The sequence below is a fragment of the Lates calcarifer genome, linkage group LG19, assembly GCF_001640805.2.
Source record: "Lates calcarifer isolate ASB-BC8 linkage group LG19, TLL_Latcal_v3, whole genome shotgun sequence".
NCBI classification, from domain to species: Eukaryota; Metazoa; Chordata; class Actinopteri; family Centropomidae; genus Lates; species Lates calcarifer.
This window is the reverse complement of record NC_066851.1, coordinates 20,616,784-20,641,732: the sequence shown is the minus strand read 5'-3', so window position 1 is coordinate 20,641,732 and position 24,949 is coordinate 20,616,784. Positions and strand designations below refer to the sequence as shown.

The following is a 24,949-nucleotide window of genomic DNA, read 5'->3' as shown; positions in this document are numbered from 1 at the left end:
TCTCCATCTTGTTTATTTGAGGAATAATTACACATATTAAGTATTTTGTTGCAAAGACTTGAGGCACATTTCATTTCTTTCTTCAATGGCAGCGTGTACCTCCAGGATTTAATAACCAGTGAACTCACTGTGTTGTTGTTAGAGATGTGTTTAATCCAGGTTGCATTAATGTTACACAACAGTGCATCTGACGTAGATGCAGCTGAGTGGAATGATAATTAACACAGTCTAGTGTAAAAAAAAAAAAAACACTACTTGATTATTGGTGTTTTGAACTTGCTCTGTGAATCACAGCCTGTTTAAAAAACACTGATATTTGTGCTTTTTCCTTCATTATGTGCACATACTACATGTATTTAAGTGCATTCTTTAGTGTGGATTAACACTGATTATACAGTGGTTGTGCTAATAACAAGTGAGTGAATACTGTGGCACCATGTTTCCCTCTCTCTAACTTGCTCTGTCAGCGGCTGATCTTGTACACCTCGTCTCCGACCTGCAGGATCCCCGTCTTCTTCACAGTGTGCAGCTGTCCAAACAGCGGAGACGATTTGTAGATTTGCTTCTCGGATGGTTTACACAGACGATAGCTGTGAAAGAATTGTCATCAGGATAAGTTTGAAGGCATTTAGGGTGTGACGACAGAGACGACAGAGAGGGAAAAGAGCCACTATGAAGATGCATGCAACACACATGGAATATCTACTTGCTTATAAGAAGATTTTCTTAAAGTTTTTCTTAAACCTTTTTCTTGAAACCTTACCTTTTCAGTGTTTCCAGAGGCTCTTTTCTGTTGATTATACCAGTTTCAGGGTCAACTGTGGTGAAAATGCATCTGGATACAACAAAAGTTACAGTTTGCATTCATTCTGTAAATTCATGCATTTTAACATCAAATAGACACTTAAATTGACAATCACTGGCAGATTGAATTCGTATCCAGGGAATCGAACTCCCTGCAGAGAAAGCACTGCAAATGAAGTGATTCTGTCTCTGATAAAATCTGTGTGAGGCATCAACCATGTTACCTTCCACATGACATTACACGCTGCAGTCGCACGCTGCCAATCTGGATCTCCTCCCATGAATCCTGAAAAAGCAAAGCAGTTGGTTTTGGAGTTGGGAGATAAATTTAGTCCACGCTGCTCACACTGAAAAGGGCGAGGTATTAGTCAGAAGTAAAGAACCAAATGATCATTTTTCAGACAGGAGGGAAAAATAAAACAAAAACCTCATGGGCTGTAGCATAGAGACACAAAGGATCCGTTATTTTTAAGATGTTTTGATGACTCTAATCTTACGTTTATGTGACTCACTGATATGTTTCTATTTGTTAATGTAACCAGGTTTTATAATCTTGTAGGTAAACAAAAGAATCAGCGAGGGAAAAGAAATCTGAGTAATATTTGTGCTTCTTTTTGGCTAAAGATGAACAACACACCTCATCAAAAGCCTCACAGTCACTTATTACGATGTTTGGGCGGAAACGCTCCACCGTGACGTCCTTGTCCAATTTGCTGCTGAGGTCTTTAACAGACGCCTCCGACAGCAGCATCACAGGTCCGATATCTGGGTACGCCACCTGCTGGATAAACAGGTAAACACAAATGACATCTGGGATTTCAATTCAGGGAGAATTAACGCAAACAAAAAGCAGGAGAAATGCATTTTCTCTTGAGAGATGCATAAAGATGGAGCGTTAAAACCTGGGAATAAAAAGCAACCACACGCTGCATATTACTACCTCATATTGTGGGAAAAGAGGCTCTTTCTCCACCGGCCTCCTGGCTCTCATCTGAGGTTCAAAGTGCACCAAGCGAAAGGTTTTCTCTGCCCCCAGATAATGAGTGAGCCAGCGAGACGCTTCGTCGCCACAGTCCCGGCCCTGAATGTCAGCACTAAACACTCTGCAACACAAAAACAAGAAGCAGTTGGAACACAAGTAAACAATGTATAAAATGGTCTAAAATCTACCATGTGTGAAGTGGTTTCTACAATTTTTATAGAATCTGATGTCCTTAGTGAAGACGTCACAGGCATTTTTCACAGTTTTCTAACGATTGATGTGGAACATAATCAACAGGTTAACACCCTGGCAGCTTCAGCTGTTTGTGTCAGTCTTTCAAAGATGACTCATGAGCTTCAGGTCATGAATATATTTTAAATCAGACTCCTGATACCATTGGTTAAATCTTAAATTGAGCTGTAGACAAATAGTTACTGGAAAAAAAATTGAACTCCATCATCCAGAAAATTAAACCCGATGTGATGGTAGCCTAAAGATTCAGCTGCATACCACATAACCCCAGTATCCACTGTACTAACTCTATCAAAACAACAACAGGTGAAATAACCTGTTAATGAATCAGTCAAAGAGGATTATGTTGCCAAAAGTAAACCCCAGTGACCTGCAGTCGATGACGGCGTTATCGGGCTGTTTGATGGGGAACCTCAGCTCCTCCATATTTGGTCCATTCAAACAAACCCGACCTCCCTCGCAGGTCAGCGACACCAACACCAGACGAGGCTCCTGTCTGCCCGTCACCATGTGACCGTCCTCTGTCACCACCAGCCAGTGTCTGCAAAACAAAACAAACACAACAGTGGATTTCTCCCAGTTGCACCATTTGGTATCCCTGGCTGAACTCCAGTGTCCAGGTACTTGCACCTGCACTCTGAGCCCTCAGAGGTAAAGTTACAGGAAAGGGAAGACAGGACTGATAACATCACAGGTTACCATGGATACAGTGGTACTGCTGACTCATGCAGAAATCCCATATTTACATCACATTTTATTTTTAACCAACTGGTTAGTTGATCTGGGAATCATATGCAAAACATGTTTCTCTGAAGATTTAAACCAACTCTGCAGTGTTATGCAACAGCAGTATAAACATTCACAAATGTTCTCATCAGCTCCCGCCATTTTATTGTTTTTCCTGGATTTTACATCACATATTTGACGCACGATCCAGTGGGCAACTGCAATAAAATTTGGCAATTCAGACTCATGTCAAGTCTTTGTCAAAACCTCCGTAACAGTTCAGAAATAACGAGACACAATGAAGGAAGATTACCATACAAAACCAAATTCAGTCAGTCAGTGAGCGTCATACTGTTGCACATTGCTTCCATTTGTGCCATTGAGTGAATTGAAGTAGATATACACTTAACTTTTTTTCCTAAATAAATAATAATAAAAATATATATACTACTTCTGGGACCTCTGGGGCTCCAGCTAAAATATATTAGGCTACATTCGTGGATTAAAATGGGATGTAAAAAGCACTTTACTGAAGCTGGTTGAGGTGGTGCTAAATTTGCCTGATTTTAAATAACTCTAGCTGTTAAATGTAGTGGGGTGGAGGCACCGTAATTCTGACCATACGATGCAGATTCGCGTGTTTCTGTCTGAGCAGGTCAGTGAACACCTGACAGGTGAACAGCTGCACTCTGAACATTTAAAACTTTAAACCCTTTGTGCACAACACTCACCGATCCTGCAGTTCTCCGAACCTCAAACCGATTTTCTGGCATTCTGCGAGAGCCACAGACACCGCTTTGCCAGACTTCAGAGGGTGAATGAGGAGCTGCGACACAACGCCTACACGAACAACTTTTTCTGGCTTTCGCAGGTATTTATATCCGAGCCCGAGTCCCAGAACAGCAACGCCCGCCCCGCCGATCAGGAGAGCGGCCTTCTTATTCTGGGCCAACGTGCTCACAACCAGCTCCTTCAGGTCCATTTTGGAGGCTTGGAGATTTACTTTGACACTGAACTTTGGCTGGAGCGACAGTGGGCTCCATGTGTAACGTTCACTGACGCTCGGTCAACAGAAACACGCCTCCGCCGCTTGGGTCTCATAGGTTAGGAGGCCAAAGGGGGGACGGTGGGTAAGGCCCCTCTTGGACCTCACTATGCATGGAAGTCACAGCATACGACAGTACGAAGACACCAACCAGTACACTGACGCTGACATGATGAATGAATCGATCAGAAAAGTAGTTGGTTAATCATTTAAGTCTTTAAAACGCACAGGTAGCAGCTCAGTTTTCTATAACAGCAAATCTGATTATGGTTTTTGTCTGTTGGTCAGACAATGATGATTATTTATTAATCATTGTGCCCCCAAATCCCAGAACTCACTCATGTGCGTGCACTCTTGTGCAAAGCAGCTGTGGAAGTGCCTCCTTTTAAAACAATAAGCTAAAGGCATGATCAGTGCTCCAGTACAAGTTCACTTTAACGCCTCAGGCTGACTGTGTCCACATTGAACCATAAACACAGTTAAACATGTATTTGATGTGCTACGTTTTTTCAAAGTCTTCTAACCTCTGGGGAACAAATTTGCATGTAGTTAGTTAATTATGTTAAGTTCAGTTAAATGAATTAAATAAAGTGATGGAGAAGATCTCTGTAGCACACACATAACAAATACACAAGTGCACTTTAACACTGAGTACAAATTGGCATTAATATGTGACAGACACCTTCAGTCTTAACCTGCCCAGGAATTTTTCCAAAAACAGAGAAGAAACCAAGTGACGTAATGTCATAGCTGACCTTCTCAGAGGAACTATTTTTGTCTTTGACATAGATACTCAGGTCTATGGCCAAAGTAGAAAACAGCAGATGCTCCAGCCACGGGGGGTCAATACAGGGATTTGTCGAATGGATACTCCTTCTGTTGCTTTTCTGTGCACATCTAATGGCTGAAGGCAGACTCACAGGCACAAAGCCAGGCCTTACAAGCTGGTTCGACGTTGTAGTGGCAAGCAAATTTTGATAACGAGATACAGTCCTAATTGCTCTATTCTCAGCCACTGACACTGTGATGTTATAATTCTCTTCTTAGCGCACACAACAGAGGACAAGATTTTTCCTGATCCTCAGCTCGTCATTCACTTTATTGATGCCATTTCCTGCAGAACTACTTTCATATATGGTAATTAAGAGGAGTGGCTCCCAAACTATATCAGTATCAGAGTATAAGGTTAATTGCAACCACTAAAGATTAGGGAGCGTTCCCTGGTTTTGAGGGGTCACAAGCCAAAAATGTTGGGAACCCACAATACAGAGCATACGAGGCGAGACTGATGAGTTCATGGCCTTAGGTAGACAGTCTGAGTCTGTCTGAGATGGGCCACTGCAGCATTGTCACAGTCAAAATGGCGCCCACTGAGCTCCTTCTTCATCTTGGGGAAGAGGCAGTAGTCTGAGGAGTCAGATCAGGTGAAGAACAGGTGTTGGATGATGATGTTCATCATGCTTCTATCCAGCACAAACTTACTGTAACGCTATTACATACAGCATCTTATTCTGTTGGACTGATCAACCGTCTGAGAGACTACCTGGGCTTTGATTAAGACTAGACTTGATAAGAAACATTAAGAGCATGTGTGATCTCCAAACCTGTCGCACTTTAAGACAGACATGAAACTTACAAAGCAAACAAAACCAGACATGGTCCATGTGAAAAAATGCAAGGACAGACATGTTATACAAGGAGTGGACAAAATAGCAGCATTTTTAAACAGTAAATGCCAATTAGCTTAATAAGTTTCAGTTCTGGTGACGTCCGTTCCTCAGCTAATTCAGTGTCCATGTGTTACTAATGTACCTTTAAGATCATTTAGTTGAACCTCACTGATATAAACGTGATGAACAAATATAGAACACCTCTCAGTGTAACGATGTACAGTTCAGCAGCACCATGAACTACAGCCTCCAAAATAACCAGGAATTGAATCAGTGCCTCTTTAAACAAATAAAAACTGATCATTATAATTATTGTGAATGGAGGATTTAATGCAGAACTGTTGTATTAGACTGCCTTAGTTTTAGTGAACTCTTTATTGTGTGGATCCATAATGTCTGAATAGGAATGTCCTGGAAAGAACTTTGTAAAATGGTACTAATTATAGAGAAAACCTCAATTTACACCCAAGTTAATCACCATTCAATCAACATTTCTCTAGAGTTAGAGCTAAATTACATCATTCTTTCCAGGAAAAAATCATTGAAAATTATTTTGATATTATGGACCCACAAAATATAGAGTTACCAGACAACCAAATGAATCAACACCTCTAGAAGTCTTAACAAAAACCCAATATTATGGTATGTTGTTAAGACTTTCTTCTTCGTTTTACTGCTGTGAAATTGAGTGTTTCTGTTATTTTGTCCACCCCCCGTTCACTGTACCACACGTTGATAAGTTAAATATAACAAATATACAGTACATCCTGCCTCAAACCATGACATAACGATACAACGCCATACTTCAGCTCGTGACTAACCTGCTGTAGGTTGTCCGGAACTGGACTTCAGTCAGAATTCCCAGGGGGACACCATCTGGACCGAAACGGCCGTTTCTATACATTCAGCAGGCTTTTCTCACACAGCACATGTTGATAAACAGCACGGAGGTGGTAGAATCACATGACTACAGCTTATATGACTTATATCATTTACAGAAATACATGTCACAAGTCCTTTCTGTAAATTAGAAATCATTTAAGGTGGCGAAGCTCGTCAGTAAAACTCAAAAACAGGCTTACTTATTTATCCGTGTTTTTAATGTTTTCTGTGCATGTTCTTTTCTAAACTCGGCCAAAATCGGACAATATTGTTTTGAAGTACATACGATGTGCATGACTTTATCTTGCCATAGTCTCAACTGTACATATATCCCTTGGCAAGTTGTGATAAAAAATGTTCTTATTATTTTCAAGTACTCTGTGAGTGTTCAAGTACTACCTGTTTATGCTAGTGCAACATGATGTAGTCCTACTTTAAAACTAATACAGTACTTGCAGAAAATATACAGTTATTGTCACTTATTATTAAAAGCAAGTCATCATCAGAAAGAATCATAATCATCATTTTTCTTCCATTATCATGTGCAACTTATGTCTTTTGGTAAGGTACAAGTCCATTTTGTTAGAACAGATGAGATAAGTTTCTTAACAGACACCAGACCCTACGTAGATCAAATAGTATTTGCAATTTTTTTTTTTTTGACACTTACATAGGTGGGATTTCTCCCCACAAGGCAAAACAATAAATGGCAGAAAGTCAGAAGAAAAAAAAACCACCTTCAAATAATCAGAATATCACTGATCTGTGATATTGGATTTATTTCAAGAGTGATCTTGAGATAAAATCTTAAAATAAAATTCATTTTCCTGTCACCCTGGCTCATGTACGGTTTCCTCAGGTGGTGACAGAGGTGGAGTATAACTAAATACATTTACTCAAGTATTGTAAATATTTGGCAGATTAATCAATAATGAAAAAAATCATTAGTTGTGTGCTTTATAACACAGACATTTTGTGGCTGTATTGCTTTCTGGTCAATTGAGGCAGCTGCTGGTGTAATTCTGCCCGCTTTATGCTGGATTTCTTTCTGTAAGATTGTTGAACCGTTGTGTTTCAAAATGAATCAAATCCCTGCAAATCAAAGAGCAGAAGCCCTTCCTGTCTTCCTTTCTGATTTGACGCAAAAACCTGTCACTTTCTGTGAGAGTTTGAAATAAATCAAACATCTTTGGGGATTAAAACTCTGTTGTAGCTGCCTGAAATAAACTTAACGTGACATCACGTCGCCCACAGAAAAAACACACAACCAAACAACAGGTCCAGAAATACAAGAGATAGTATCTGAGGGTGGATTTCTACTTTTCCATCAATCACACAGACTCAGTCTATTGTGGCATAATTGACTGCGACTGACAACCAACTCATTATCCTTTGTCCAAACACAGAAAACCCCCTCCCATCTGCCACTGCAGACTGCTACTAAAAATAGTTAGCATCTACTGTTTGATCCAGATGTGATTTGGACAGCTCTGCACGCTTCATATGTGATGCCTTTTGTTTAGTAGTCAATGAGAGTTGTGAAGCCGCACAGTCCTTCAGGTCAAAAAGAGCAGACTGGAGAGAAATATAGCAGAGTCACACCCCAACCATGTACTTTGATAGACATTTTCAGAATTCATTTTCATCTGTCTACAAAGAGCAGGAGGCCAGTCAGAGGGATTTAGAAGAATATTTCTAAAATAAGTTTAGTTCACTCATTTATTTAAATGTTTATGTGAAGCTAAGCTAACCAGCTGCTGGTTGTAGCTTCATATTTAACATATACACATGACAGAAGCATTGATCTTCTCACTTGGCAGAAAAGCAAATAAGCATCACTAAATGTCAAACTATTCCTTTAGACAAACTGTCTATTAATGAGTGAATTTTAGGGGTGTTAGTAGGTGGGTTTATGAACTCCAGACAGAGCCAGGGTTGTTTGTTTACAGTCTTAATGTTAAACTAGGCTAACCACCTCCTCCTAGAATTGATTTTCTTATCTAACTCACTGCAAAAAAACAAAAAAGTGTATTTTCTAAAATCTTTCACTGTGTCTTTACTAGTGTGATAACTTTATCTTGCAAGTCAGTCTGATATCACCAAATGGCATATGAGAAAACATGCCAATTTCCTGTCATTTCATGTGTTATCACTATGTCTTTTTGCTTTTCATGTGTCATTTCATGCCAGATACCTACCTAACTAACCTTCCCCCCTAACTGCTGACTAAAATGATGTGCAAAAAGCTTAAAATGTGTAGACATGACACATGAAATACATGAAACATGACTGGAAAGCGGCGTGCTATTTATACTCAATCCCACAAAATCACATTACACAAGTACCTGAATGGTTAGTGTGTATATCTGCTCTGTTTGCTGAAGGACTGATATGAAAAACATCTCACTGTAAACTCCATGATGCAGACCAGTACCTGCTCTGGACTGACATCTGGACCCAGTAGTGCCAAACAGAGACTAATAACATAACCAACCAGCAGCTACAGGGGTGGACAAAGTAACAGAAACACCTTACAGTACAGTAACCGTGCAGTAAATTTTAGGCTGGCGTAGCTCATCATGTTCATGTTCAGTTTTTGTTGAGACCGTCAGAGTTGTTGATTTAACCGGATGGTCATTTTTAAAGCAGTGCTCTGTAGTGTCGTTACACAAATCCAGATAAGTGTGTTTCAGTCAGTGCTGTGCTGGTGAGTGTCTACTTGTGGTTTCTGTCCTCCCTTGCTAATGCAGTATTACCACGTTTGGGGTATGTCATCGTGGTTTTTTGAACTTATCCACTTGAGACGTTACATAATTCAGCAGTGTTTGTGACTGATGCACCAGCAGTTTGGGCAGAGAGCTCTGAAAATCACAATAACAGAGGCAACTACACGTGTGAGTCATATGAAGTTATGAGTATGCGTCAGCTTCAGTAAAGTTCTGACAATCACGATGTGTTTACATAAATCTTTCGGGCGACATAAGGCAGTTTATATGAGGACAGAAAGCTGTCAAGACATAAGGAAAATGACTGACATACAACACTAAAATTTACAACTTTAGGAAACCAACCCTAATCTCTGAGATTATTAACAGAAATATTGGAACTTACTGCGGAGCTGTGCAAGATGTTTCAGTTATTTTGTATTGTGCTGTTGCTCAATCTACTCAACCTAACGCGCCTCCTACAGCACCTGTTCTGCGTACATGTCACGTCACATGTACTGCAGCGTGTTCATGTGTTCATGTGTTCATGTGTAGTGACTCAGACGACGTCCTACATGCCTACATGACTCTGCAAAGCACACAGGACGCCCCTGAATAAGACAAGTCAAAACATTAGGTGCTGTGCTTTCTCAAATACATATTTGAGTAAGGTTTTGCTGTTTACAGTACTGTATGTGCTTTTCCCTTTTTGCGTGTCCTACTGTTGGTTTACTGGGATTATAGCACCACAAAACATCTACTTGCAGTCATGTCTTTGCTGTGAGGACTGCCAAGTATCTGTTGTCCACTTGGCAGTATGGACGTATTGTGCTGTACTGAAATCTGCTGTGTTGAAAGGCTAGACGGAGCTGCGTCTCTTAAACACCCTGAACGGAGAGAGAATGTGTAGGCCCGTTGTTATGGAGCTTATGCTCGTGCACTGACGTGGACTGCAAACGCAGCCTGTTGATCCAGGCTCCATGTAGTGAGGGCAGTTACTGTTCTGCTGCAAGTAGGCATCGGAGAACGTCAGCTCCTGAGGGACCATGGTGGGTATGGAGCCCTGCAGCTTCTCCTTGCTCCTGTACCACAAGCAGGAGCATATAGTCTGGAAGTGAAGCACCTCAGTGTAGACACCTTTTAAATCTTTAGCCTTTGTAGTGTCATCTGCTACAGGTGTGGAGGAAGTCGAGGCGGAGACGGGTATTAGACGAGCCACCTCTCCTCTGGACTTAGTGACGGACATCAAGGCCTTCTGTTTGGCGTCCCTGCGCTCGTCCTCAGTGTTCATGGTCAGGAAACGAAGCACCACCAGGTTCAGGAACGCTCCAATCACCGTCAGGCCCATCAGGATGTAAACAAAGCAGAAGGCCACGTACCGCGGGTCGTTCTGCAGTGCGTCGTCCTTCTGCAGAGCCACGTAGTCTCCAAACCCGATAGTAGTAAGCGTGATGAAGCAGTAGTAGAACGCGTGGAGGAAGCTCCATCCCTCACAGTGGGAGAACGCCACAGCCCCCACACACAGAGTGCTCATGCAAGAGAAGAAGCCCACCGTCACCATGTTTGCCATGGAGACCTCGGTCTGACGCATTCCCAGGCACTTCTTGGCTTGGTGCAGCAGATACCTGACGAACGTGTTGATCCGCTCGCCCAGGCTCTGGAACATGACCAGGGTGAGAGGGATCCCCAGGAGGGCATAGAACATGCAGAACACTTTCCCTGAGTCGGTGCTGGGCGCCGCATGGCCATAGCCTGAATGACAGCACATCACATTTTAATACCTCTCACAACAACACATGGTATTACATGGTGTCTGCGAAGATGCTGTGTGGTTTTGTGTTGTGGTGACACAGTCTGACATCAGCAGCTCCTGTATAAATTAATTATTTCAAAATTGTTTCTTGTTTAAATTTACAGGAAACTGACACCCACTCCCAATAAACCCTCCCGTTAATGGAAAACCCAGTCACACTTTTCAGCTTGACTTTAATATTCTGAATTAACAGCTATGTATTTATAACTCCCACGCTGTTGTCAGCTGGGATGTTGTAAATACTGGAAATAAACCAGAGAGGCGTCACTTTCTCTGCCTAAATTAGCCTTAAGTGGCCTCATCGTAATGACACATACTGAGCCAGGGTAATTTGGGGGTTTTAGTGACTTGAACAGGTGCTTCAGTTTGACTCATTATTCTTGGATTTGAAAATTAATTAAGAAGGAAAAAAAAAAAAAAAAAAAAAAAGGAAGGAATTTAGTGTTTTGTCCCACCAAAGTGACACCTGGCATTTATTTATTTATTAATGCAACGTTTAATTAATCAGAACAGCCTGATTGAGATATAATGATTCTAAAATAATTCATAGTCATCAAGGGCGGCCTGGCAAAGAAGGGCAGCAAAACAATGAGTTACAGACAAACAACTGTTCGACACACAGCACAATACATGCTACAAAATTATAAATACATAAAAATGCAATTACAAAATAAAATTTCTAATAAAATCTATCAGGAGTTCATCGTAGAAACTAAAAATCTAAAAGACACTGTAAAATAACAGAGTAACTGTGCAAAACCATAAAAATAACTAACAATCCAAAACGACAGCTTAATGACACAGAGTGAGTGGAGCACTGTGAATAAATCCTTAAACCAGCACTTAGACCTTCATGTAAGAGGATAAAATTAAATATGTTTGAACTTTAAATAAAAAACTGAATTCAAAGCTTTTATTTATCACACACAAACATGTGCTATGAAATACAAGATGGCACCCTCTAAAGGCTGTGCTAAAAGACTATTGACTAATGACTAATAATAATTAGAAAAAGAGTAAAAAAGAAAAACAATTATATAATAAATTATATAAATTATATAATATTAAGTATATGTAGGTATTAAAAGGCATACACATGTATATTGACCAGGTATGTAGGTGGGCTGCGCAGTATGTAGAAATATTAAATGTTCCCAAGTTTTTTTCTATAAAGAAAATTTTGCAGACTTTGTAATCGTTGTAATTCTGTATTTCTGAGGGGGGTTCCTTTGCAGGGATTAATGTGGATTTATGACTCCGGTATCTCTGAAATCCTGGCTACAGCCCTGCACCGAGCACCTTTCAATAAACGCGATTGGTTTCAACCGAACACTTTCATCATTAAACGTGACAAATATAAGTGACCGCAGCTCACCGATTGTCGTAATCACAGTGATGGCGAAGTAAAAGGAGCCGGCGAATTTCCACTGGACTCCTGCTTTATGAGGTTTGAGCTGTAAAACGACGTGTTCCAGTTCCTCGAAGTTCTCTTTGGTCAAGTTATATTTGCGCATGAGTTCGTACTTTCTGGCGTCGAGCTTCCTCTTGTGACTTTTCTCCTGTTTCGACTCCAAGGTCTCGAAGACGGCCGCTCCGACCACCAGGTAGGTGAGGATGCTGATGATGAGGGCGAGAGTCCTGGCGTTTTGTCTCTTCATGATAACAAAGAAGGAGGGAGGAAAAAAGAATTCGAGTGCAGGTGGGGAGCTGAGACTCTCTGCGACCTTCTCCTGACGGACTCCGGATCCAACAGAGGGGGGACTTTGGAGACGGAGCCGCTCTCTCAGCACCACCCCCACATCACAGTTGGGTTGCTTACTGTATTTGGAATATTTGTCACCGACTTATATTTAGATTCCGCAGAAAAGCAACACAGGGCAATCCCACAGACTGTCAGCCTCTTGGAGTAGCAGCTCAGATCCACTGCTCACCTTTCGGGAGCTTTTGCGCACACATGCAGTCGCGCGTATCTTCCCCTCCCCTGAGGCCAAAATAAACCGTTTGTCTTTTCTCAGAGGGGCCACACACACACACACACACAGTTGAGCAGCAGAAATGGTTGGTTCAGCCTCCAACAAGTAGTAACGTTTTCAAATATGACTTGATGTATGATTCATGTGTTCATTCACAGATGAAATATTTACCTAGTAGCTATTTAAACAGACAAGGAACTACTGGCTTCACAAGTTGTCTAGCAACCTAATGATAACTCATCCTGTCCCTGAGTAAACATTTAAAAGGCACATCCTTTTCACGGTGAACAGGCTGCAGGATTCTACAGCTCAAACACAACTTGTGTCACAACACTGTCACACACAAAATAAAGGAGTGTTATTAGGAAAATGAACGAGAATGTATAGTTTGATTTTATTTTAAGGCTTGGAAGAGGACAATATTTGTGAGATATCACACATAAAAGTCTAATATTAGAGAGTTATCACGTTAAGTTCTCTTTTCCTGAATATATAGTCTGTTAATACTGGTTTAAAGGAGCAGTCCACCAAGTTTTACACATTTTATAAAAGTTCAGTTTCTAATGAAGCTTGTGGAAGCAGTTGTGGTGAGAGGCGTCATCCTACAGTTGCATAAAATCTGCATTGCAAACAGTTTTAGGAGAGAGTCTGATGAGAGATTCTGGACTGCATTGCATTGTGGGCAATGTAGGATCCAGTGTCTTTGGAGCTTGACCAACACCAGAGACAACAGATTAGGATATCTTTGACTGTGTGCCTTTTCTTATTTCTAATACTAAAGAGTAAATCACGTTTTACCTGAAATAATCAAATTACATTAACAGGACAGCCATATTCTTTAAATTCAGACTGGCAACACTCAAAGCAGAGGGTTAATTGACATAAAACTGGTGTCCAGCAAAACATAAATATTTCTGTGATAAAAGCAAAAGCAAATCCAATCAGAAACACCTAAGAACTACCCTCATGTATCCTTGATATAAAGACTGATATAAAAACCAATTAATTTGTGCATCATGTGAGATTGTAATCATATTAAAACTAGTTAAATAAAGCGCAGTGTTATTTGGACACGTGAAAACGGGTGCGCAAGGCAGTAGAGCTGAAACTATTGATGGGCTTAACTGATTGGCAGAAAACGAATCAGCATTTTTGATAATCGATTAATCGTTTGAAGTCAATTATGAAGCAAAGATGCCGAATTTAGCTTCTGAAATGTGAGGATTTGGTGTTTGTCTCTGTTTTATATTATTAACCATCCATTCTGTTGGGTTAACGTAATACATTTAGAAACGTTTTACACTTTTCTGACATTTTATAGACAAAACGATTCATTGAAAAATAGTAAGTAGATTGGCCGATAATGAGAATAATCAGCAGTTGCAGGTCTATGATAACAAAACTGCAGAGCCACATTGCAACAACTCTTTTGATTATTTATCACAACATATGTCATTTCTAACGGACACCTCACTACCAGCTTTGTTCATACAGTATTTTCAGAAAACGGCTGCCTTATGCAAAGGTTTTCAAAATGACGTACACATGGTCATCTAGCATTACTGTGTGTTTTAATGGCACACTGGAGATGCTTGAGGGTTACAAAGAAAAAAACAAACCAAAACACAGTGCTTTCAAGCAGAAGTTAAACTGATAAAACCCATGATGGTACCATTATCAGCTCTGTGCTTTCACTGGGTCTTTAAGATCAGGTGTGGACTGCAATTACAACACACTTTAAATTAAAAGAGGGAGGGAGGGAGAAACAATGAGGTATTTGGGGAGAGATCTTCAGGTCTCTGAGGTTTCTACAAGGCCTCAAACTCATCAATCCTCTGCTTGGTGTTGCCCTGACGGATCTGACGCAGGGTCTTGTACTTGTCGCGGCCGACCCGGACGTTCTCGGCATGGAGCAGGTCGTTCTGGGTCTTCTTGTTCTCGTCTTGGGCTTGTGCCAGCTCTGAGCTCAGGGCCTGTGGAAGGAGCACATTTCAGTTATCTAAGCACTATGGTGCACTTTTTATAGACTGAATGCACTTGACAGGAAAAGCCACTTCACATACTGTAAAACTGGTACATTTCTTCTAATGCTGTGTGCATTACAGGACTTCTTGAGTGCTGCTGTTCACTTTAACTACTTCTCTGTCATTTGGTGATTTCCTTGAGATGTCCCAGAATGAAATTTGACCTTGTAACTCTTTCCTTGCTGCTCAGCTGTGGGTCAGACTGTAAATGTATCTGAGGTCTTCTTTAATCAAAAGGACAGTGTGTCTTGTGTCTGCAATGCATTTAAGTCTACTGAATATCAGTACAAAATGCTGAGACTCTTTTCTTTGACTGTAAGGTTATGAAATCAAAACCTGCAGTTTAGTATCAGGCTTCAGATACATTTTAAATGCTTTTTAAATATCTTAGTGTGGTCTGTATTTAGCCATAAATGTTCAGAAACATAATTTAAGATAATATAATCTCAAATTTTGTATATGTTAAAGAATTTCTTTTTTTCCTCCAAGTTCCAAGCTACAAGTCCTCGCTCACCTTGAGTTGTCTCTGCAGGCGCTCATTCTTCTCGGCCTCGGTCAGCCTCTCCTCCTCATGGCGGTGGTCGTTGATGCCCTGCGTCTGCAGCTCAGCGCTGTAGGTGCTGTTCTCCTCGCTGTGCTCATGGTCGCTCTCGCTGTCCGAGGAGGAGGAGGAGGAAGCAGGAGCGGCTGCAGGAGCCGAGTTAGTGGAGCTCATGACACTGTGCAGCTCCTCCTTTGTCTTGATCAGACTCTCCTCCACTTCCTTAGCCTGTGGTGAAAGGAAAGAAAAATGTCTCAGGCCAGATGTTAAAAAAACACCCAAAAATAGGTTGTGACAGATTTGCTGAAACCATGCAACATCTTAATGTAAACCTCCATTTTGAAAGTACTGACGTTTTCTCAGTATCAGTTTGACTGTCAAACGTTTAATGACAAATAAAACGAGCAGGTGAGATGGACTCTGATCTTATGTTGTAATTTCACCTTTGGAAAACTGTTATAATAACTTGGACCTGTCTTCGTCTTCTCTGCTGTTGGATATCAGCTTGATTTATTGCTGGAAACCAAATGAGTCAAGGACTCAAAGGGTTATTTGTCACATAACACAAGTAAGATGTGTGGTGAACTGCAAGGTGACATGCTCCTGTAGAAGCTGAGCTAAAAGACAAATGTGAAAAATTAGGAATGGAAGAAAAATGTGGATGCCAGGTCAGATCTTTAAATCTTGTTTGTCTACAACAGAATTCACTTAATACATCCACATAATGCTTATGTGATGCTGAATGACCTATGTTCCAATATTTAGCATCGTGTGCATCTCCTCCTGTGCAGTCCTGTGCAGTATACCCACTACAATAACTCCAGATTATCTAAATCTATAGACTGTTCCCCCTACATGTGATCGATGTCAGCTGTGTAATGTTTTATCTATGTCTGTCTTTAAGTAACTACTGGACAGCTTTACTCAGGATCACTCTTCCTCCATCTGTCTCTGCATCTAAGAAACACGTTATAGATGGATATAGAGGGCTCATCCAAAAAGGCCCTCTGTCATTGTGAATGTTTTTTCGTGAAACCAAATAAACAAAGGGCTGAAAAAAGTCAATTTGTGGCAAATATGCAATGTGCAGGGCAGTGCAAAGGATTTTAATATGGATACTAGATAAGAATATCTGCTTTAAAGATGGAGCAGCACCCCAGATAGTTGGTGAAGAAAATATAAAACGCTCTTTTTGTGTACTAATATAAGCAGCGAAACACACAAAATAAAGACAAAGAATGCAGATTATACAGGCCAAATAAAAAAGAGCCTCGTGATCACAACTGCTCACCAAAAAAAAAAAAAAAAAAAAAACACAAGAGGAGGAAACTGTACATATGGACATTGTCCAGGTAATCCCTATGACTTCAAGGAGCCTGTGCATCCTTTTGATCGCGTGTTGGAAACTCACCTTGCTGTGCCATGACTCAGCCTCCTCCTCCTTGACTCTTCTGGCCTCCTCCAGCAGAGAGATCTTGGCGCTGTACTCGGCCAGCTCTGCAGCCTGAGGGCGGAGGCACAAACCGTATCGTCAAAAAAACAACCCAAGAATAAATACCTGTTTACCTCGCCAACCTCAATTATCTGGACACGCTGTCATTTTATGAATGAATGGACAAAAAGCACTGAGGGAAATCAAACACCCACGACTGGAATTCACCATTTATCTAATAGTAGTTTGAACGTGAAGTGAATAAATAAATGTAGTGCTGCTAATTCCTGCAGATTCACATTAAACTTCCAATGAGCTCATAGAATATCACAAAACAAATTTTGTTTTAGCTTTGACAGTTTCTAAAGAGTTTTAGTGTGAGAAAGAGTTTCAGGTCATCTTCTCATGATGAATGTAATTCCAGTAAAGCAGGAAAATCAGCCAAACTGAAGGATGTATTTGCTCAAAACTCTTAATATTTGTTTATGCTGGATGTGGGAGCTTTATTAGTAATGAGTGCTTTTCTATCACGAGGTTTTTTCACGTGAAGTACTTGGTGCATGGTACACTCACCAGCTGCTCCTGGCTCTTTATCTGGTCCTCAGCCTGCCTGGCCAGCTCCTCCTTGGCTATTATGGCCTCCATCCTCTCAGCCTCCAGCCGGGCCGCCTCCTGCTCCACCCTCCTCCTCTCCTCCTCCAGCCTCATGGCCCGGTCCAGCTGCTCCTGAAGCTCTGCAGGACAAAGTCAGTGAGACACATTAAAATTTGTGAAGTACTGTATGGAGTTAAAATACAAGCTGGTAAGTGCCTTTCGGAGATCATTTAATTTTAGACGTGAAATAAGACATTTGCATGACTTAAGGCAGCGGTGCCTGGCTTTTTGGCTTGTGGACAATTAAAATGAACCAGTGTCTACTTGTGACCCCTCAGGTCACAAGTAGACAAGAGTTGTGAGCAGTTCAAGTAACATTTTTATGCTCTGTCTGTTTCATTTGAATGGTTTTTAGAGCCCTAAAGATGCAGAACATACAAAATATTTCACATGAAAAAACCCTCCAAAAACGAAAAGTCAGAAGAAAAGAAACATAATTTTTAAAATAATTTTTCCTTTTAATTATCGAGGGACATTTTCTTATGTTGGGAACCACTGTCTTAAAGCATATGAGCAAAATGTTTGCATTTCCCCATCATCAGTCCATCTTCCAGCTTGTGACTGTTTTTATTTTCTTTGCAGAAAGAGCATTTGTTTCCTCAGCTGCTAGATGCATGTTGCCAGAATTTTCTAATGCTCTGGGTTGCATGCTCGCTTCAATATGATCAAATAGCACTCAGTTATATCTACCTAGAAATCACATACAGTGATGCCTGGCAACAAAAACTTACTGCACATTTTAAATACATTTTAATTGGATCTAGGGAATTTTAAACGACTTGAAACTAATGTTTATTTCTTACCACAAAGGATTGAAATCATGTGCTTCATGATGTAAGTCAGTCAAAAATCAAAACCTGACAGATCATGGGAGTATAAAAACTAAGTAAGCAGCTAAAGAGAAAAACTTCCACTCAATTATGTAACTTTTTATAGTTTAAGAGTATGTTAAACAAATAAACAGCAGAGGGCAGTAAAGCCATGTTTCTCCAACTTATGAATCTGTGGTGCAAGATAAGATAAGATAAGATAATCCTTTATTAGTCCCACAATGGGGAAATTTACATCGTTGCAGCAGCATAAGTGATTGAAAAGATAGAAAGACATAAATACAAGTAAAGGCAAGATAAAAACAAGACATGCAACACAGGAATGAGATGATGAGACTTCATTATGTTGTCTATCTAAGGTCTGTATTGAGACGTATAAACCAGCTTGTCTGTCAGATCTCCTGTCTCACCTCTCTCTGCTCTCTTGGTCGTCTCCTCAAACTCGTAGAGCCTCATCATCAGCTCCTGCTTCTCCCTCTCCATCTGCTCCTTCTCTCTCTCGATGGCCTCCCTCTTCTTCTTCTCACTCTCCAGCTGATCCCTGCAGAACACATCATGCTCATCATGCATCTTAATCACTTCCAAATCCTATTTCTCCTGTCTGAGTGAGTACTGTTTCCATCTAACCTGATGACCCTTCACCTACCTCTCCATCTTCTTCTGCAGCCTCTCCTCTTTGGCCTGAGCCTTCATCTGCTGAACCTCAATGGTGTCGGTCTTGCGGCGGCGCATGTACAGCTCATGGTTGCCCATGCACAGCTGAAGGATGCGCTTGTTAACTCGCAGCCGTGGAGCATAGAAAATAAAATCCTTACAGAGAAAAAAAAGAGAAAAGAAAACAACACTTCAGCTACAGTTAGATTTTGTTTCATACAAGGGAAATGAGCTGCAGCGTTGACGGAAGTTTCCTTAAAGTTAATTGATTACTGAAGCCAGTATTTCCTCCACATTTATTGAGGGTGTAAAAAAGTCTCTGCACAGATGTTAAATACCCCTAAAAATGTTGCTTACTCATCTGCATTTTCACTATAATCTGTGCAACTTTAATAAGACTCTTCTATAAACCTGCAGCAGGAAACTCATGAAATACTTACAGGGGCTTTCTTGTCTATGGGCTTGATGACAAATTTCTTGTCATTGAAAGAAATGTTCCTGATTTCACTCCAGGGGAATCCAATCTTTGGAGACAGCCTGGAGGAAGGAGAGAAGAGGAGATCAAACATATTTAACAGTGTGTTTAAAGGGTTTATGGTCTGTTTGTGTAGAGGATTTACAGGCAGAAAACTCTTCACCACTTTATGACTTTCACTCATACTGACGTGTGGTAGCAGAGTACCAGGCCTGTGAGAGCTTATGTGTTCATGTTGTAGTAGAATCAGGGGAAATAGGTTGATGGCCTCTTAAAAACAACAGCCATGCGGTCAAATGTTCTATTTAAAACCTGACCGACGGAAAGGGAAGGTAGCAGGGGTCAGTGACTGCTCGTGTGATGCCCTCCTGTCTACGACTGTACGCCAATGCATGCTACACATGTAAGGATAGGAGAGATGTTGACCAAGAAGAACTCTAATGCATAAACAGTGAAATAAAACATTTATTTACTGACTGACCTGTCCTCCTTCTCATAGATGTTGAGTCCCAGAGCGTCGACTCCCAGCCACAGGTCTGTGTTTTTCTTGTTCTTGATCTCAAAGTAGTTGACGCCGTACATCTCCAGGTCCTGAGCGATCTTCAGGTACTCAATCATGGCCTCTTCCCTGTTCAGGTCAGACAAGACACACAGAAAAATGTAAGAAGACACACAGATATCTTATAGTCAAATAAGTGAGTTAATTCCAACTATACCAGGTTGACCTCAGAAACTAGATTCTAGATAGATCACTGTCAGCCTCCATCCATGCAATAAATTAATTGTGTATTGTTTGTGGTCAGTAAATAATAAAATAAAAAATAACGTTAATAAATTTGGATTCTGTAAATTGTTACTGAACCTCGACCTTACACAAAAATGTGAAGGTGGAGGTGCTTTCAATCTAGACAATTTAACTTTTGCACAACAGTGGCATCTGTGGCCACAAGTGGCAATTACAGGATAGTTGAACGCTGACTTATATGTTTAATTTTTGTTTTATTTCTGTTATGAAATCATTTAAATCTATCTTTAAATCTGTTGTGTAACAGGAGCACAAGTAAAAGAAAAAAAGTCAGCAAACCTACTCAGTAATGTTAACTTTTCTTTTGTGAGAATAAGACTGTAATTTCTTCTAATGAAAGTTTCACAGTCTTGCTCAGGAGGCGTTTAACCTCATAGAATCTTATCGGCCTCCACTCACTTCAGCATCGATCCGTGCTCGTCGTGCCAGACCTGGATTCTGTCCTCCCACTGCTCCTTGGACAGCTTGTGTTGTTCCAGGACTCTGAGGGGAGAGATGAGCCATCAGCAACCCACACTGGTGAAAATGTAAACAGTCTGTGTATACATACAGAGCTAAATCAAACACATGCTGCATTGTCGTGTCTTTCCTGTCCTGTTATATCTTTTGTCGGCTATTGTGAGAATGGTAATCGGACATGGTTAATAACTGAGTCATTCAGTGGGTTATTTGGCTGGATGATGTTCAGTTTATTAAGTACCTGGGATTTGTCTTTCTTTGTATTTCCTTGTTAGTAAATGACAAAATTCTCCTTCTTGACACAGTTTGTTTGCGGTTTATGACTATGTCAATCTTTGGCTTTGAACTTCGAATATAAATGGAAAGCAATGAGCAGATATACAACTTGTGCATGAAGTAAACAGCACAGATTTTTTTTTACTGTGCATTCATTCATTGTTTTTAGTTTTGCATTTTTATTTGCTTCTCTTTTTTCTGTTTACTGTGTGTGTATTTGTTGACATGAGTAGCAAGCTGGTGCATACAATTGGCCTTGCAGGGATAAATATGGTTGTAATGAATTAAAGTGAAGTGAAATGAAGTGTCTGTTTGACACTCACCTTTTGGGCAGCAGGCGCTCGGAGGACAGGTAGCCCGGGTGGTGCACTGACTTGTTGTACTGCCCGTACTTTGCCTGGATGGCGTAGGAAGCCAGCAGCACGGCAGACTCTGGAGGGCAGTAGATCTCCTCTCCCAGGATGCCCTCCTTCACCTGCAGGAAGAAGAGCCTCCTGGTGACGTCCTGGATCAGCTCCTCGGTCACGTCCTCCGGGTAAAACTTGGCCTTCAGCTTGAACTGCAGGGGAGTCTCCTTCTTCACATCCTGGGCCATCACCTGAGCGTGGACAAATATGACAAATATGTGTGTAGTTTTGACGCTGGGGACAGTACACTGACCTGTCCCAGACAATCTGAGACATCTGGATGGTTCATAACATTTTAAAATCAGTCTTTAACACAAAGAAAGCCAGTCAAAAGACTGAAGAACCGGAGAAATGTTCTTGGTCCTTCAGTAGTGACCTGAAGCACCTGTTGTCTGATTGACTTGAAAGGCTCGTTAAGACACAGTTACAGTGGTCATTCTGGGTAATTAAGTAAAGCCTGTGTAGAGGAAAAGGGTTTAAGCAAGGTGGCAGAGCAGGAATCAGAATATACTGTATGTCTTTTCTCATCGCACTCACTCAGTGAAACCACAAACACACCTTCTTTTCAGGGTTCAGCCATGTGATGAATCCTTTGGCGTCAACAAACTGCAGCCCGAAGTACCAGATCTCACGAAGGCCGATGGTTCTGGCAACCTTAAACACACACACACACACACACACACACAGAGGGAAGGATATAGATGTGATAAAAACATTATCACCCCCTCCTCTTCTTCACTTCTCCTCTGGGTGAGTTTATATAAAGAGAGACTTCTCTGTCTTCTTCCTGAAGACACAACCTTTGGGCGAAGATGTAATTTACAGCACAAAGACAGATAATGCAGATTCTGTAGATTGTGTACATCACTCTCAGTGTGAACAGCTACAGCAGCAGCTGAGGTACAAAGGATTTAGGTAATCACACACTATACATCAGAGGGCGTCTGATGTCATTGTTGTCAAGTTATTGATTATTTAGCTTTCAGGTGAATGCATTAATATTGATATTTTTCAGGTATCTAATTTTTTTAACAGGATTTGAAGGGTTGGATGTACGGAAGCGAATTATATCATCATTCTCAGTTCTCAGTTAAAACATAACTTGCAAAGTAAAAAGTCAAAATCAACAGAAATGTGTGAGTAGAGTCACATACTTCACACTTTTCTAAAAATAATATTTTATATAATTTGTTGTAACTGTGGTTTAATACAATATAAAAAGTCCTGGATGGATTAGAACAAAGGACTTTTATTTAATTATTGAATTTAATTTAAATTTATCCTGGTGGGGATGTGTCCCTGTAGTTTAGGGTCACGACACTGACCATGAACCACAACACCACACCCCACATCCTCTATCTGTAATAAAACTAAACAACCAAATACAACTATCAGCACTTATCATCTCATAAAAGTAAACATTTTGACTCAGTTTCTCATAATTTTGATTTAGGATTACACACTTCAGCTTCAGGTAGCGTCTACTGTCTGATTTACTACAATCAAACACTTTGCCAGTAAATTATGGTTAAACATAAAAGGAACTTAATTAGGTGCAGCATTATTTTTAAGAGACAGACGTTCCCAAACTCCCAGACAACTGTATATAAATGTGTGCTTTGCAAACTGTGACATTCAGACCTGGTCAAAGAGCTGCTTCCCTGTGGTGTTGGGGTGGAAGGAGAACTCGAGCTCTGCGTCCATCGTGGTGACGCGGACGTTGACCTGCAACAAAAAGGTCTTTATTAAGTCACGAGACCACAGCGGTTTTCTGTTTTCTCTTTCATACAACTTCTTAGGTGGTAAAAAACATTAATAATAGTCATTTGTGTGGAGGATGCCTTTAATGTGGAGCTGTGAAGTGGATTGTTCATAAACCATAATTGCTCACTATCTCATTAGACTTTGGACTACCCTTGCGAGGTGCTACAAGGTTGCACATGCAGATTAAAATATCAAAATACTTGCTGCTTTGCCAAGTTGCCTTTAGACTCTACCACTGTTAGCTAAGCTCATCCAGTTTTATAACAAGAGCAGTTAAACTGACTCATATTTCTGACTTGAATGTGTCTCTAGAATGAATTCCCCTTAATAGAAAACGAGTATTCTCAATATTTTCCAAAAAAGAATGGCAAACATTCGGCAACTGCATGACCCTGACTTGCAGACCAGATTGGGCTTGAGGCAGTTACACAATCATTTTATGAAGTTATACTAGAGTACGCCCCTGGGTGTCATAAAGATAAACCCGCAGAAACAAGGGCAACAAAAACTGGAACATCCATTTATGAAACCCTCTAGTGTTTCTCAACTGTTTCCACCTTCCATGAGCATATGCGTAAGATAACTTCTTAACTCCCTGACGTCTTGCTGAGGCTTTCCTCACAGCCTGACCACCTCTCAAATCAATGACAGCAACCCATTACAATCAATCAACATGCTGCTCTATTGAATTTTGGAGGTTTTTGTACTTTTCAGTGTCTACAAACATCTAACTTTCCTGTGACTGCTCAAATTTAAGCTCCTATTCAGCGCCTACGTCATGTTGTCAGCATTTTCCAGAGCAAGCAATACCTGCTACCATGACTCTTAATTTTGTTTGATTTCAAGTTAGTTTAACGTCAGTCAAATGGAGGCAGACGTCAGAGTGACCTCTTAAGAGAGGCTTTCTCCTTGGAGTGTCAATATGAGCAGAGTTTAAATCATAATGAACAGGCCGGCCTTTCTTATCAGTGTGCCTGGAGACTGATGCTGTATACTTAAGTAACTCTTGCTGAGTGCATTTGGGACTTGCAGCAAACAAGTGTATGTAGGTTTCTTTCATTTTTAGATGGAAAATTGATTAATGCTGACTGTCTTAGAAAATCAAAGGGGTTAGATTAAAGCAGTTAAACCATACAGTCATGAGTTGTTGGAGAAAGTCACTCATGACATTTAAAAGTCATTCCAGCATCACCAAAGGTAATTACTGTGATTATTATCAGATATGCACAACCACACAAACAGCACACGAGCCAGCTGTAGCAATGAAGTAACATTTTAGTAGCATATTTTCTGTCAGGAATGTGTGCGGCATGGGTCAAACTCTACATATGGTTAATGAGTAAGAGCCAAGAAGGATTGGTGCCTCTTGGAAAAAAAAACGATGTTCAACAAGAGACTAGAACGAAAACACACACGATTTGTTTGATGCTCAGTGGTTTCTCTCCAAAATTATTACAGCATAAATAATTAAACAAACCTTACGGATGACTTTATAAACCCGCCACAAACTTTAAAAACTCAGATCAGGGAGAGACATTTTTAATGAGGATGTCAATAAAAGCATTAAAATCTTACTGTTTTGGGCATCTTGGCTCTGGTTGGTGGACGAGCTCCAGCAGAAGAAAGTGTTTCCCAGGCTGACCGAGGCTGCAGTGGCCGACTCCCAGCAGAACCTCCACCTGATAAAGAAAGCTGCTTCGCTCTCGCCGGCAGACTCAAGGGCAGGGCTTGTGTCCTTTGAACTCTGCCGTAGATCACTCACAGCAATGTGGGAGG

General features: G+C 40.7%; 3 protein-coding genes across 4 annotated transcripts; all 3 read right to left on the bottom strand.

Moving 5' to 3' along the window:
• Positions 1-132: 132 nt before the first annotated feature.
• marc1 (mitochondrial amidoxime reducing component 1) lies at positions 133-3,849 on the bottom strand. 2 transcript variants are annotated; one of them, XM_018666285.2, is made up of 7 exons: positions 3,496-3,849; positions 2,409-2,579; positions 1,745-1,907; positions 1,442-1,582; positions 1,029-1,090; positions 764-835; positions 133-590 (listed from the first exon to the last, which is right to left on the bottom strand). In XM_018666285.2, the coding sequence occupies exons 1-7, from the start codon at positions 3,744-3,746 to the stop codon at positions 464-466; spliced, it is 987 nt and encodes a 328-aa protein (XP_018521801.1). In that variant the 5' UTR covers positions 3,747-3,849; the 3' UTR covers positions 133-463. The 2 variants fall into 2 exon arrangements, with proteins under 2 accessions (XP_018521801.1, XP_018521800.1); XM_018666284.2 differs by having other exon boundaries at positions 1,442-1,585; positions 3,496-3,848.
• Positions 3,850-6,561: 2,712 nt separating this feature from the next.
• On the bottom strand, positions 6,562-13,125 carry kcnk3b (potassium channel, subfamily K, member 3b). The gene is made up of 2 exons (XM_018666248.2): positions 12,255-13,125; positions 6,562-10,818 (listed from the first exon to the last, which is right to left on the bottom strand). Exons 1-2 carry the CDS (start codon positions 12,535-12,537, stop codon positions 9,926-9,928), a joined length of 1,176 nt encoding a protein of 391 aa, XP_018521764.1. The 5' UTR covers positions 12,538-13,125; the 3' UTR covers positions 6,562-9,925.
• Positions 13,126-14,406: 1,281 nt separating this feature from the next.
• On the bottom strand, positions 14,407-24,915 carry ezra (ezrin a). The gene is made up of 13 exons (XM_018666247.2): positions 24,749-24,915; positions 23,051-23,134; positions 21,968-22,063; positions 21,326-21,600; positions 20,667-20,750; positions 19,944-20,090; positions 19,428-19,524; positions 18,980-19,143; positions 18,744-18,874; positions 17,423-17,583; positions 16,829-16,921; positions 15,391-15,645; positions 14,407-14,825 (listed from the first exon to the last, which is right to left on the bottom strand). The coding sequence occupies exons 1-13, from the start codon at positions 24,758-24,760 to the stop codon at positions 14,661-14,663; spliced, it is 1,764 nt and encodes a 587-aa protein (XP_018521763.1). The 5' UTR covers positions 24,761-24,915; the 3' UTR covers positions 14,407-14,660.
• Between the last annotated feature and the right edge of the window lie 34 nt (positions 24,916-24,949).

Coding starts and splice junctions, on each gene's coding strand:
- ezra (XM_018666247.2), bottom strand. Junction 20,091..20,666: donor GAGCACGGATCGATGCTGAA/GTGAGTGGAGGC, acceptor TGACCTGAACAG/GGAAGAGGCCATGATTGAGT. Junction 16,922..17,422: donor TAAAGAGCCAGGAGCAGCTG/GTGAGTGTACCA, acceptor CTCCGCCCTCAG/GCTGCAGAGCTGGCCGAGTA.
- kcnk3b (XM_018666248.2), bottom strand. CDS start 12,537: ATGAAGAGACAAAACGCCAGGACTCTCGCCCTCATCATCAGCATCCTC. Junction 10,819..12,254: donor CACTGTGATTACGACAATCG/GTGAGCTGCGGT, acceptor GCTGTCATTCAG/GCTATGGCCATGCGGCGCCC.
- marc1 (XM_018666284.2), bottom strand. CDS start 3,746: ATGGACCTGAAGGAGCTGGTTGTGAGCACGTTGGCCCAGAATAAGAAG. Junction 1,091..1,441: donor ACTGTGAGGCTTTTGATGAG/GTGTGTTGTTCA, acceptor TTGCTTTTTCAG/GATTCATGGGAGGAGATCCA. Junction 591..763: donor CCTCTGGAAACACTGAAAAG/GTAAGGTTTCAA, acceptor ATTCTTTCACAG/CTATCGTCTGTGTAAACCAT.